The 13,861-nt window shown below is 24.1% G+C and overlaps 5 protein-coding genes across 5 annotated transcripts; 2 read left to right on the top strand and 3 right to left on the bottom strand.

The window, feature by feature from the left end:
• Window positions 1-222: 222 nt before the first annotated feature.
• Window positions 223-3,288, bottom strand: PCHAS_0604200 (major facilitator superfamily domain-containing protein, putative; the record flags this gene model as incomplete). Its single annotated transcript, XM_731156.2, has 1 exon — window positions 223-3,288. The coding sequence occupies one exon, from the start codon at window positions 3,286-3,288 to the stop codon at window positions 223-225; it is 3,066 nt and encodes a 1,021-aa protein (XP_736249.2).
• Window positions 3,289-4,508: 1,220 nt separating this feature from the next.
• Window positions 4,509-6,977, top strand: PCHAS_0604100 (TBCC domain-containing protein, putative; the record flags this gene model as incomplete). Its single annotated transcript, XM_016797439.1, has 1 exon — window positions 4,509-6,977. The coding sequence occupies one exon, from the start codon at window positions 4,509-4,511 to the stop codon at window positions 6,975-6,977; it is 2,469 nt and encodes an 822-aa protein (XP_016653394.1).
• Window positions 6,978-7,401: 424 nt separating this feature from the next.
• Window positions 7,402-7,826, bottom strand: PCHAS_0604000 (signal recognition particle subunit SRP14, putative; the record flags this gene model as incomplete). The annotated part of the gene is made up of 2 exons (XM_016797438.1): window positions 7,402-7,610; window positions 7,724-7,826. 2 exons carry the CDS (start codon window positions 7,824-7,826, stop codon window positions 7,402-7,404), a joined length of 312 nt encoding a protein of 103 aa, XP_016653393.1.
• A 601-nt stretch (window positions 7,827-8,427) lies between these two features.
• PCHAS_0603900 (conserved Plasmodium protein, unknown function) lies at window positions 8,428-9,004 on the top strand (the record flags this gene model as incomplete). The annotated part of the gene is made up of 2 exons (XM_016797437.1): window positions 8,428-8,742; window positions 8,891-9,004. The coding sequence occupies 2 exons, from the start codon at window positions 8,428-8,430 to the stop codon at window positions 9,002-9,004; spliced, it is 429 nt and encodes a 142-aa protein (XP_016653392.1).
• A 276-nt stretch (window positions 9,005-9,280) lies between these two features.
• PCHAS_0603800 (origin recognition complex subunit 1, putative) lies at window positions 9,281-12,364 on the bottom strand (the record flags this gene model as incomplete). The annotated part of the gene is made up of 1 exon (XM_016797436.1): window positions 9,281-12,364. The coding sequence occupies one exon, from the start codon at window positions 12,362-12,364 to the stop codon at window positions 9,281-9,283; it is 3,084 nt and encodes a 1,027-aa protein (XP_016653391.1).
• Window positions 12,365-13,861: the final 1,497 nt, after the last annotated feature.

Raw genomic sequence — 13,861 nt, 5'->3', positions numbered from 1 at the left:
AAAAAAAAAAATTAATAAAAAAAAAGTGCCAATTTTTTATTAAAAAAGAATAAAATATAGAAATAGTAATATGCATGTATGAAAATGCTATAATATAAACAATTTCATAAAATTAAAGAATGAAACAAGGGATCAATGCTTTGCTTGTATATGCATATATATATACGTGTCAGCGTTTTTGATTGAAAAGAAAAGTTTTTAAATAAAAACTGAATAGTATAATTATTTTTCTTCGGATGGTACAGCCATATTTGTGTAATGTGGGGAAACAATTTTTTTGTTAGAAAGATATAACAAAAAGTGATAAAAATAAGCTTCGTCGATACGTTTATAATTGATTGATGAACTAGCTTGTGGGATATACAAAATAATTACAATAAATGAAATAATACAAATAATACATGAAAATATTAAATTAACTGCCGCCAAATGTTTTGGGACTATAAAAAATCGAATAATAGCATATGTAATAAAACCAAGGTGTCCAAAAAAAACAAACATCCCAAGTAATAATCCTTTACATAATGTGTGTGAAAAGAATGTATAAAATAAAAACAATGAAACATTAGGTATAGACAAAAACATATAAAATATAATTGTATATAATATATATGTATGATCATGAAGTGAGATTGTAAAATAGGATGTCGAATAAATAAATAATATAAAAGAAAATGATATGAATGTTGTAATTATGCACCCAAATAAATTTAATACTTTGATTATTTTATTTTTTATATTACAATACAAAAATAAATAAAAAAGTAAAAGAACAAAGTTTAATATTAGAAAGGAATTATTATATGTATAAAAATGAAATTGACTTTTAATATCATATATAAATATATTATATATTACAAAGAAACTAATATATAGAAAATTAAACATAAAATATAATAAGCATAAAGCCCAAACAACATATTTATGTGCTTTAAATGTATATCTTACCCACATTTTATATATATTTAATATATTATTATTTTTTAATTCTTCAATATATTGTAAAAATTCGCTATTATTATTTAACTTTTCTAATAATTCGTTTTTATCAATTGTATCAAGCATTCTACCATTTAGTATATGCTTATAACTTACCCCAATAGTTTTCGATCTTTTTAATCCCTTTTTTTTATTATTTGTTTTTGTTAATGAATTTATTTTTTTGATATTTTTTTGGGGTGACGATTTTGAATTATCTGTTTCATTAATTTCATTTGGTGAGTTGTCTATATTGGGTATATCACTTAATATACCTGAATTATCACTTAATATATTTATTACTTCATCTGTTGTGTTTCGTTTATTACTTAACTCGTTTGGTATATTACTTATATCATCGCTTAGACTGCTTGCATTATCTAATACGTTATCTTCCATATCTTTATTCATAAGCTCAAGATGTATACTTTCTTCATTGTCGATTATGTTTGCAGCAGCTTTTAATTTTAAGATATCATTAGACAACTCTCTTTTTATATCATTATAATTTTTGTCAAATTTGAAAACTTGAATTGTGTCATAATTTGCACTTTCAGATTTATTTGAATCGATATTTTTTTTTTTAAAAGCCGAAAAAATACTTTTTTTTCTTTTTTTTTTTTCATTGTTTATATCACTGTTCGAGCCATTATCGTCATCATTAGGTATCTGATTATTTTCTATTCCATTTTCATGATTTTGTAACTTGTTGATATTATCTTTTTGCATTTTTAGTACATTAGTATTTATGTCACTAAAATATATATTTAGTAAAATAATAATTATTAAATTTAAAAAGATACAAACCAAAATATTTATTTTATATAATATAAATAAATTAATATATGTATTAAAAACAAATAAAGATCGGATTAAAATTAATGATATGTTTTCAATAATATATATTAAACACACGCTTTTTGTTCTATAATTCGATTTTATATGTTCTGTAATTATAATACATAATATATTACTTATCCCTTTTGCAAAAAACCCGGTTGCAAATGTTATTAAATAAAATAATATTTTATAAATATATGAATATTTGCTTTCACTGTGATCAGTCTTTTCAAATAATGTTTCAAGGAATTTAATAATTGACTTATTGTTTTTGCCATTTTCATTATGCAACAATTGTAGATCATCACTTTGTCCAATAACATAATTATCATCTTCTCCATCATTATACATTGATATAATTCCATCCACACACTTATTTACTATATGGTCATAATTATTTTCCATATATATATCGCTGTTTTCGCTGTCTGCATTGTTACGAAAATAATAATTATTATCATTATCATTGTTGGTAATGACACCTTTTTTTCGTCGGATATTTTTAGCCATCCCAATATTGTAATTTTTTATGTCCATAAAATGTTTTTTCAGATTTGTTTTCACACATAATTGAATTATGTTATTTATATGTTTTTTATTTAAAATTTCATTATTTTTTTTTTTTATATCATCTGTTACTTTTTTTATTAACTGTTCATGTAATTTTTGGAAATTATTATTTAATTTTAATTTTATTTCAATATATTTATTATTCGAATTAGTATGTTGATTACCATGTTTAGCAGTCAAATTTTCTGCATCATCAGTATTGTCTCCTCTAATATTTACTGGTTCGATATTACTATTATTATCATTATTGGGCCTTCTAGCTTTTTTATTTAAAACATTTTGATCATGGTTGTCATTTGAATAAGTATCAGCCATATGAGAAACATTTTCATTTTCTGATTTGTTCATGTAATTATTGTCGTCTTGTATGTTATTATTATGACTGTTCAGTATTTTATATTTATTTTCACCAAAGTTGTCATTTTGATCGAAAAAATCATTTCCTTCTTTTAGACTAAAAAAAGGCGTTAAATTATTTGCTGAATCATCTTGAGCAAATACATTTTGATTTGAATGAATATCATATTTTGGATTATTAAAATTTTTGATGTTATCAATAAATAAGAAATCAGAGGAACTTATTGTAAGCAATATTGTTGAAAATGAAGCAATTAAAAATAAAAAAGAAATGTTCAAACACTTTCTTTTTCCATATATATCCGAAAATAGTCCAAGGAGTAAACTTCCACATCCTTGTATAAAGTAGTATATAATAAAATAGCCATCATTAAACTTTAATGGGTATACACAAACAATGTTTATGTACCAAACATATACAAAAAAACAAAAATACCAAAAAATTACAGCGCTAACTTTTGTCATTTCCTTCAAATTTTCATCTTTTAATTTTATATAACATGTATATGATTCGTCGTCTGTGTGTATACAGCTATTATTCATTATACGAAGCTTCGCCTAGGCTTCTTTACACATATAGGTATGTATACAAATATATGAATGCGTATTTAAGGAAATAAAATTATTTGATTGCCCGCATATGATTGGGGCATAGCAAATGGCATATGTATGTGCATATAGTTGCTTGTATAGTGTAACAAAGTGTATATTGCTTGGGCTTATAATAAAATAATGGCTTGATAAGGGAGACAAAAAAAATTAAACTGAATAATTGTAAATATAAAAGCCAGACATAAGGCTTGCGTGTAAAAATTGCAAGAAAAATATAAATCAAAAAAGCATAATAAAATAAATATATGAAGTATAATACATGAAATCGATAATTTTTTTTTTCAAATTTATTAAAGGCCAGTATGTTACATTTTTTCCCTAGCTAAGGAGAGGAAGCAAATATATAAATAAGCTTGGGTATATGAATAGGCTACTTTAAGAGTAATTGATTTTTTTCATTTGTTTAAATATGTATACTGGAATGAATTAAAAAAAAATTATATAAATAATATGGATATTACTTACGCATATTTTATACTATTTATGTGTTAATTATTTTTTAATATAATTAAAAAAAATGCTCTACCATAAGATTAATGAATAATAGTATTGGATTGGATATAATAAAATAAGCAATGTATATTATTTATGCGTGTAAATAAGTTTGAGAACATTGAAAAGAAAAAAAAAATATTACACATACTAAATATATGCGCACATTTACTGTATACTTATGGAAAAAATGAAACGAGAGAAAAATTATGTATAAAAAGGTTTATTATAAAATATGAAGAACAATAGATTTTAAGAAATGTTTTATAAATAATTAAAAAAAAATTGTAGCATAATATGTGCTAGCTATAGTTTTTTTTTTTTTTTTTTTTTTTTTTTATTTGTTAAAAAATAATAAAATTGTAAGGAAGAAAAAAATACGAAATAAAAGAAATGTGGAAAAGTCTTTATAAAAAAAAAATTTATAGCATATCTTGAGTCTTATTAATCGTGTGATAAAAAAAATATCGTTAGAGATATAATAAACTATGCTTAAATAAAATGCAGATTAAAATGCGATTATGATGGTGTAACAAAGAGGGAACATAATAAAAACACATGTTTACATAAATAACAACGAGAAATAGAATAACATATAATAAGTTGTGTATTTAGAGAGGATATATATGTGAAAATAGTGGAATAAAAAAAAATAAATTATGGAAAAGAAAAGTGAAATTTGTTTAGATAAGTTTAAAGAGTTAGTAAAACTTGAAAAGACAAATAAAGAAGAATTTAAGGATGATGAAAAATGTTTATTTATAAGAAAAGAAATATTTGATCATGCAATTATTTATACTAGTAATAAAATCGATGAGAATTCTTTAATGAATTATTTAAAAAATTTATATGCATATTTTAAAAAAAAACATGAAAATAATAATTGTGAAAGAAATAAAAACGATGAAATTTATATAAGTCTTGAAGATTGGTTAGAATATAATGAATTAATAAAAAATCAAGATAATGTTGTATATTTACTTTTTAGTTGTAATATTTGTAAATCCTTATGGATATTATTAAGTATAACTTTACAAAGTATAAGAAAAAAAAATAATTTAAAAAGACAAAGAACTATTTTTAATTGCACCTATGAAAAGTTAAACATACGAGAGTTAAATGGGAGTAGAGGGAAGACAGACACAACTGTTGGAGGCTCCAAGCGCACATCCCACGAAGGTCCCACACAAAAATTGTCCGAAAAATTGTCCGAAAAATTGTCCGAAAAATTGTCGGAAAAATTGCCCGAAAAATGCAAAGACGGTGGCAACGGCGGTGGGAAAGAAAAGGGTTTAACTGATCAAGGAAACAGAGAGACGGATGATGGAAAATGCTTGGCGGAGTTTGAAAAGGAAACTCTCAAGGTGTGGGATGAAAATTGGCTAGACGAATGCATATGCATAGAATTTGTGATATTTTTTATAATTTTACAATTTCTCAAGATAGATAATGTAAAAAAGAAGTATGATAAAAATTTGAATGAAGATTGCTGGCCTCATTTTATGGGAACATCAAGAGATAGTAATAGTAGAAAAAATAATAGTAGCAATATAAACAGTAATGGAACACAGAATGTGTGTGGTTTATCTACATCAGGAAATAGTAATTCATTTTGTAATTTAAAAACAATAGTTTATAAGTCTAATTTATCTGATTTTTTTATTAGTAGTGGTAAAAATTATAAGAAACTTTTAGAAACATATTTAATCGCATTTTTATCATGCACAGATATTCAAAATAGTACGACATTAACTGAAATTCCATTATATTTTAGAAACTACAATTTTTTTTTATTAGATTTTATTATAGATACAAATGATGAACAAAATGTATATGAAAAATATATGTTAAAAAATGATCACAAAATATTATATAAAACAAAAATAATTTTAGATTGGTTATTAAAAAATTTACATATATATGAAGAATTAAATGAAAGTATAGATAGCAGTGTTAGTAGTAATGATATATCAAAAGAGAGTGCTGTAGAAAACATTTCAAATGCTTTAACAAAATCATATAGCTATTTTTCTGCATCATCAATGAAGGTCGACACCAATTTTAGACATAGTAACTCATCAAACAATGGATTTGAAATGGTTAATAATGATATATATGAAATAAAAAATATGCAAGGCAAAACAATATATATAAAAAATAATAAGAGTATAATAAATATATTAAATTGTAAAGAATGTAATATATATATATTAACAACAGTAGAATATTTAAAAATAAATTTTTGTGTGGATGTGTATATTATTTGTTTATCTACTGAAATGATAACTACATTATTCAATTCTCGTAATTTAGAAATACATTTAGTTACAAGAAGTTTGAAAATAGAAAATGTAATGGATACTGATGTATATGTATATACAGAAACAAATATAATAATTTATGGTGATACACGAAATATACAGCTAGCACCTTATAATGTTTTAAATAATAAGCAAAAAATATTTTTAGACAAATCTAAAATATTTTTTAATGAAAAAACCTTTGAACTTTTTGCATTCCCTTTAAAATGCAAAACAAATTTATCAAGTCCCTTTATGAAAGGGTCGAACAATAACAATAATCCACTTTCGAATTCAATAGATGGGAATAAACAAATTGATATTGATAATTATTTAAGAACACGAGGAATGAATAATAGCTACAATAGTAGTAGTTACACAAATCAAGAATATAATAAAATAGGATTAGGTGATGAAATAAATCGACTTAGTAGTTATGATAAAAATTTTATAAATTCAAATTTGTCTGATACTTTTACAGATTATGTATATTATATATTAAGTCCATCTAAATTTTATATAATTGAAGTTCCTAATTTAGAAAATGAAACAAATAAAAATAGTGAGAGCAATGATAATTATGCTTGTTTGTATCTTCCTGAGGTTTATAAAAATGCAATTGAAAATAAAGATCAATTAACTCTAAATTTTTTGAGTTTTATAGATGATATTAATTTAACAAAGTCACAGAAAGATAAAGTGACGAAAATATTGACATATAAATTATATGAATATATTCGAAAATCAAAACGAATTTCAAAAACTGTGAACGACATACTTGTTCGGGACAGTGATGCCAAAGGGGACTGCCTTGCTGAAGACAGTTAAGAGGGTTGGAAAGGTTGTAAATGTTGGAAATGGTGAAAAAAGGTTGAAAAAAAGTTGAAAAAAAAAGTTGAAAAAAAAGCTGAAAAAACATTACTTAACGAATTGAAGTGACTAATGTTATATTCCCAAAGCATTTTGGGATATATGCAAAATTTGCGTCTTGATTTTTTTAAAAATTTTCTAATTAATTTTCATTTTTTGCTAACCCATTTATGTTAGTTTTGTGTGATTTATCTTGATTATTTTTTTTGTTAATTCAAAGATAACGCAATTAAATATTAATGCGTATCGAATGAATGCATGTGTAAACTCATATTGTTAGTTTGAAAAAAGTAGCAATTACTAAAAATGTGTATACGTTTGCAACTGAATATGTTGTGCAGTTTCTATGAAAGGAGACTAAACGTTCTGATCATACAAGGTCTTATTTTTTAATTATATTATTTATTTCTTGAGAAAAACTAATTATATCATCGGAAACGTGGGTAGATAATTTAATTTTTTTACCATCTGTTGCTCTGATTAAACAGAAATAGTTTTTATTATTTTTGTTGTCATCTTTGTGGCTTTTTTTATTTCTTTTATCGCCGGCCTCATTTTTGGGGACACATATTTTTATATCAGTTCTTTTTACTGCAAATTAAAAGGAAAACAAAAAAGTAAATCTTATATAGCTAGTAATATATTGAAATAAATATAAGGAATATGTCGTAGTTTTCCTACGTTTGTATGTAAAAGTGATGTACCTCGCTTTATGGTAATCCAAATGGAAGCCCTATTTTGTTCTTCATTTGTGTTACATAGTTTTGTTAATTCTTCAATAAATCTAGAATTATTTAGTAATACCATTATTACGCTCTTTTTCGTCAAACTTAAATGTACTATAGCAATAATAAAAATGGAAATTCAATTGTTTGAACTTATGCAATTGTGCAGGTTAACTTGTTGATAATAAATATATTAATTTGACGATAAAACATAAACAAGTTTTTAAAATACATAATCAATGGTGTGGATATACAAACTTGAAAAAAAAAAAAAAAATTTTTTTTAATTTGAAAAAAAATTTGAAAAAAAAAATTTTCAGCCATACGAGGATGCTTACTAGGTATGTTGCATAGGAGTGAACTAATAATAATATAATTAATTTTATAGATTTGTAAAAAAATGAAAATCAGTGAATATAAAACTTTTAAAACATAAAATTTAATTTTTAAAGCAACGCAAGAAATGAAAAAATAGGTAATAGATCATAAAAAAATTTAGAAAAAACTAATGTATTAATTATGTTACGCAAAATAAAGTTGGTTAGCAAAAAAAAATTTTCAAGGAATTATAAAATATGAATTGCATATTTATTTAATTATGCTATGATATAAAATACGTTGATAAATGTGTGGAATAAATAAAAACAATTATATTTTTGTAGACCATTTGATGGGAATATAAAATGGATGTAGAATATCGTGAGGAGGATGGCATTAATGAGCTTATTGATAATATTAGTGTAAACTACAAGGAATGTAATAAATATGATGAATATATAGAAGAAGAATTGGAAAGCGAATTAGAAGATGAAGATAATGTAGTAAGTAACAAAGCCTCGGAAAAGGATACTGCAAAAAAAGAGGAGACTAAAAACCCTATAGACAATATTAAAAATGTCATTTTTCAAAAGAAATCTGAAAATAAACAGGCTACTAAAAATGCTCAAAACTTAAAACCAAAGACTTATCACAACAAAAACTTGTTTACCAACATAAATGTAGTACCAAAAATAAAAGAAATAATGATATGCGTATAAAGATTTGGCATATTAATATGTCTCTATGTTTCATCATATGTTGTGTGCATATGCAACGTAATGCTTGTTTTCTACGTGTTTAAACATGAATTGTTTTTATTTTTTGAAGGTGAAGAAGAAACGAATAAAAGAAAGCAGTGATGAATCCAGTGATAACGATAGGTTACAATCAATAAAAAGAATATCGAGCAATTTGAAGAAAAAAAAAACAGGAAAAAAGTAGGAGCAGTACTATGGTGTTGTATTGGCTTGACGCTTCAAACTGTATAAACCCAACACTAAGAGTGTTTTTCATTTTTTTGTTGATAATGCCATATGTAAAATAGTTATTGGATTCGATAGTTAGTATATGTGTTAATATTAAAACATGTAAAGGAATAAAAATAGGGAGACAAATAAAAATAAACTAAAAAAAAGAGAATCAAATGAATATGTGAATATGCATGCATAAATGCAATGATATATATATATATGCATTTTTCTTTGGCTTGCATTTCATTTAATAAAAGTTTAATTTTTGAGCGCATTCAGGATCTTTCATAAGTGCAGTGATAACAAGTTGTGGTTCGACATTAAGTTCTAAGCCCATATCACCAGATTCATGATCAATTTCAGGACTAACTTGTGTTCTATATGATTTATTTTCAGAATTTTTTTTATCAGCATCATTATTAAATCCTAAGAGTGTTTCTTTATTCTTATTTTTTGCAATTGAATCTAGAGGTATATATGGTCTAACTAATAGTATACCCATTTTCACTAGCTTATCAATCATAATTTTAAACAATTCAACATCGTTATACATACCTATGCATTTTCCACTTGTTTGTATCATCACTTTATATCTGTTTCCAACTTTTTTATATGGTATAATAAATTCGTTAATAATTTTTAATTCAATAATTACACAAGTAAGAAATATTTTAAAAGCCCAAGGCAAATAATTAATAGCAGTAGTTAGGGGTGAATCAAATAATTGGTTAGTAGCTTCAATAATATCTCTAGGTACAATTTTTTGTCCTCTCTTATTTTCAAATGCTTTTCTACATATTTGTAATGCCTTTCGGATATCTCCAGAAACGTTTGCTACCTTTCTTGCACATAATTGTATAGCAGTATGATCTATAATATCTTTACAATTATCTAAACGTTCTTTAATAATTTTTTCGATTTCATCACCTTTATAAGGACTGAAAACTAGTCGACCAAATGCTAAACGTGATCGACATCTAGGTATTAATCTTTCAGGTAAATCCATAGTATTCGATATAGCTATTAATATTAATTTACTATTTACTTTGGTTGGCCAATCAAATAATGTAAAAAGTACTTTTTGTGTTTTAGTTATTAAATAATCAATTTCATCAATAATTAATATTGATACATTTCTGTTATCCTTTTTATTTTTATTAAATAATCGATCTATTATTTTAAATGAGTTTAAAGCATTAGGAGGTTTTGAATTAAATAACTGTTTATAGAAAACTTGATAAGCAGCATTTGGATGAACTACATTCATACCATTTATTTCGTATACATTAAAAGGGGGTAGTAATTTTTTATTGCTTTTATTTTTTAATAATTGTATAACACTATATACGGTTGCAGTTTTTCCTGTTCCTGGCATTCCACTAATATAAAGTATTTGGTTACTTCCTGATTGTTTAATACCAGATTCTAAAAAGCTATGAACCTCTTTTATTTCTTTTTCTCTGCATGGTAAATATTTAGGAACTACATCTAATTGCATCATTCTTATTGCTCTATCCGTTGGATGACTTATTGAATTTAATAAATTTGTATAATAAATTTCTTGATCTTGTTTTATAAATTCTTTAAAGTCTTTATCAAAACTTCCTTCTTTTCCTGCCTTCATTTTATTTGTTGTAGTTTTAGATGTGCTTACTAATTTGGTTTCAGAAGAAGTTGGGGCATGTCTTGTTGTGTTTCTAGTTTTCGAATTTGTTGATGGATTATCATGAATTTTTAATTGGTCTAAAGCTGGTATTATAAACTTTTTTTTATTATTATTATTTCTATTTGAAAAGTAGTAGTATAAATTACTAGAACCCATAACTAGATCTTCCCAATGTTGTTCATCTTGGATTTCAAAAATTTTTTCTTCCTTTTCTTTTATATAATATGCACATAAAAATTTATCGACCCCACTTTTTAGTTTTTTATCATTATAAAATGTATTTTTTTCATTAAAAATTTTAATTTTTTTATAAATTAATTTTGAATCTAACATTATAAATTGTATATTTCCTAACAAATAAAATTCTTTTGATTTAATGTCAATTATATCTTCAAAATTATCGCGAGCTCTTCTTAATTTTGATACTTTATTAATATGGTCTATAAATATTTGATCGTGTTGATCGCAGTATATACATATTTCTGCTTGAATTTTATTATTTTCATTATTTTTATAAAATCCAGATATTCTTCCTTTTTTTAGTTCATACATTTGAGTATTGCTACTTTGTTTATAATTTGTGTCTATACAATCTGTGTCACAAAAAATAATAACATCATCACCCATTGAATATTTTTCACCATTTATGATTAGACTTTCATATATTATTCCATTTTGATATTCACACGAATTTTCTTTTACTAATTTGGTGTAGGTTGATTTTGAGATTTTTTCTACTTCGGTATTTGTATATAATTTTCTTTTTATGCTTTTTGTATTTATTTTGTTACTTCCATTATTGTATTTATTGCTTGTGTATGATTGGGAAGAAGAATTACTATAACTTTCTGTGTCACTACTTAGGTTTTTATTTTTTTTTTTTTTTTTTTTAGAATCATTTTTATATGTATCATTATCTTTTGAAAGATGAGAATAATTTCTTTTCGTTGGATTTTTTGATTTTAATAAATTAAGACTTGTTTTATCTTCGATTTTTTCTTTAACCAATCTTGTACTTCTTCGTGTATCATTTAATATGTCACTCCTTAAGGTTCGCCTATCTGTTTTGCTATCTTTCCCATTTTGTATTTTTTCTTTTCTCTTTTTTTCATTATTTTTATTGTGTATTGCTCTATTTCTTAGGGACATACCCATTTCGTCCTCTTCAGTGGTATCACTTTCTGTTTCTTTTAAACTGGTTGATTTAAAAACAAGTACACAATCACTGTCTGTATCCGTATCACTTGAAATTTGTTTTTTTATTTGGTTTTTTGTGACAGTGTGGATAGGGAAAGATGATGAGGAATCTGATGAATGTGTAGATGAAGATGAGTTATCCAAATTATATTTATTATTTTTTTTTTTTTTTTTTTTTTTATTTATTGCAAAGCTCGAATTTATTGTTACATTATTTAAATTATTATGATTACTTTCAAAAATTTTATTTTTTTCATCATTAAATTCTTCGTAAGCATTTTGTGTGTAACTATTATTTTTTTGATAAGGTTGTGAAGAATTTTCTTTTGTATCTTCTTGTTTTTTTGTTAAATTTGAAAAATTAAAAATATTTAATTTGCTAACATCAAGCTTTATACCCCTTTTCGTTGGACTTAATATTTCATTTTCATTAATATAAAAATTTTGCATATTATTATTTGGCCCCATTTTCTTTCAAAATACAAAAGTGGGGTATGCACTTAGTGCCGCTTAAAAAAGTGGAAACGAAAAAAAAATAAAGGAAAATAAGGCAAGATAAAACCAAAATAAACGAATTAAATACAGAGAGTGTGTATCATGAAATGATATCTCGGTATGCCTTTTTAATAAGTTCTTAATTTATAAAAAATAAAGTTTAAAGATATATACAATTTTAATTAAATTAATAAAACCATTTTATAAAATATAAGCATAATATTATATATATATACACATATATATATTTTTTTATTTAGTATGAGCCTAATATTGGAAGTAAAAAAAATATAAGGGAAAATAAAAATAAGGGTGTGTGAAAATTGTGTGTGTAAATTATTACATGTTCTTTCTATATTTGCCTTTGCGTATATTATCTTAAATTAATGAGTATGCCAACTTACGGAAAAAAAGTGATAATGAAATGTGTTGAAAAATAAAATTAAAAGCAAACATTTATATGAATATAATTTAGAACAATGAAATTATTTAAGAATTATATAGTCGAGATATTGAATGTTTTGCATTATATATCCGTTATTTTTTATTCCGTTAATTTATTATATCTCACTACTATCACACCATTTTACCATGTCTATACATATGCGAATACCCATACATATGTTTATCAAAATTGATGAGAGAAATTAATATTTCTTATACCATAGACAGGATTTATAATAAGATGAGCTCATTCATTTTATGGTGAAGAAACAGTGAAAAGGAATGAATAAAGAGCTTATAGTAAGAATATAAATACCATGAAAATTATGCGCATAAAATAGTGTTATACTATTTTTATAATATAAAAAAATGAATGCAAATTATTGATTAATTTTGTAGCTACATATATATTTTATATGTGGCACTTAATTGTTTTAAGCCTTCCCTTTATGTTCGAAATTTGTTTTATATAAATTATTGTAATGTTTATTTATAAGTCAAGGTGAAATAATTCCCTATATCCACATACATGAAATAAGTATTTTATATTTTGCTTGTTAATGCTTTTCAAATATGAGCATTCCTTTATGTTGAGCATTACAAAGGGGGAATGTGTATGCATTTATATTTATGCGTGATGAGATAAATGAAAATGAAATAAAAATGGAAGAGCATTACGAAGGTCTTCGTATTATGCCGATAAGATGGGCTCATTTCGTAGTAGCATTAAATTTAAACAAAATTAAGGTAAAAACTATTCCTATATTTTTTCTCTCTCATTTAATCTTTTGAAGTAATATATGGAAATGTGGTGTTATTTGAATTTTTAAAACGAATTTGTTTAAGGATAGAAATATGGATGTATATATTTGGAAAAATTATAATGATAAGGTAATAATAAAAAGCCCGATGAAAAGTTTGACAAAATTGCACACACACAAAAAATACTCCCTCCCTTGGTATCTCCGATTAGCCAAAATTTCATTACACATTGAAAAAAAAAAAAATGATAAATGGCTGTTTTTT

The sequence above is a fragment of the Plasmodium chabaudi genome (assembly GCF_900002335.3).
Source record: "Plasmodium chabaudi chabaudi strain AS genome assembly, chromosome: 6".
NCBI classification, from domain to species: Eukaryota; Apicomplexa; class Aconoidasida; order Haemosporida; family Plasmodiidae; genus Plasmodium; species Plasmodium chabaudi.
This window is presented reverse-complemented; position numbering and strand designations above follow the sequence as displayed.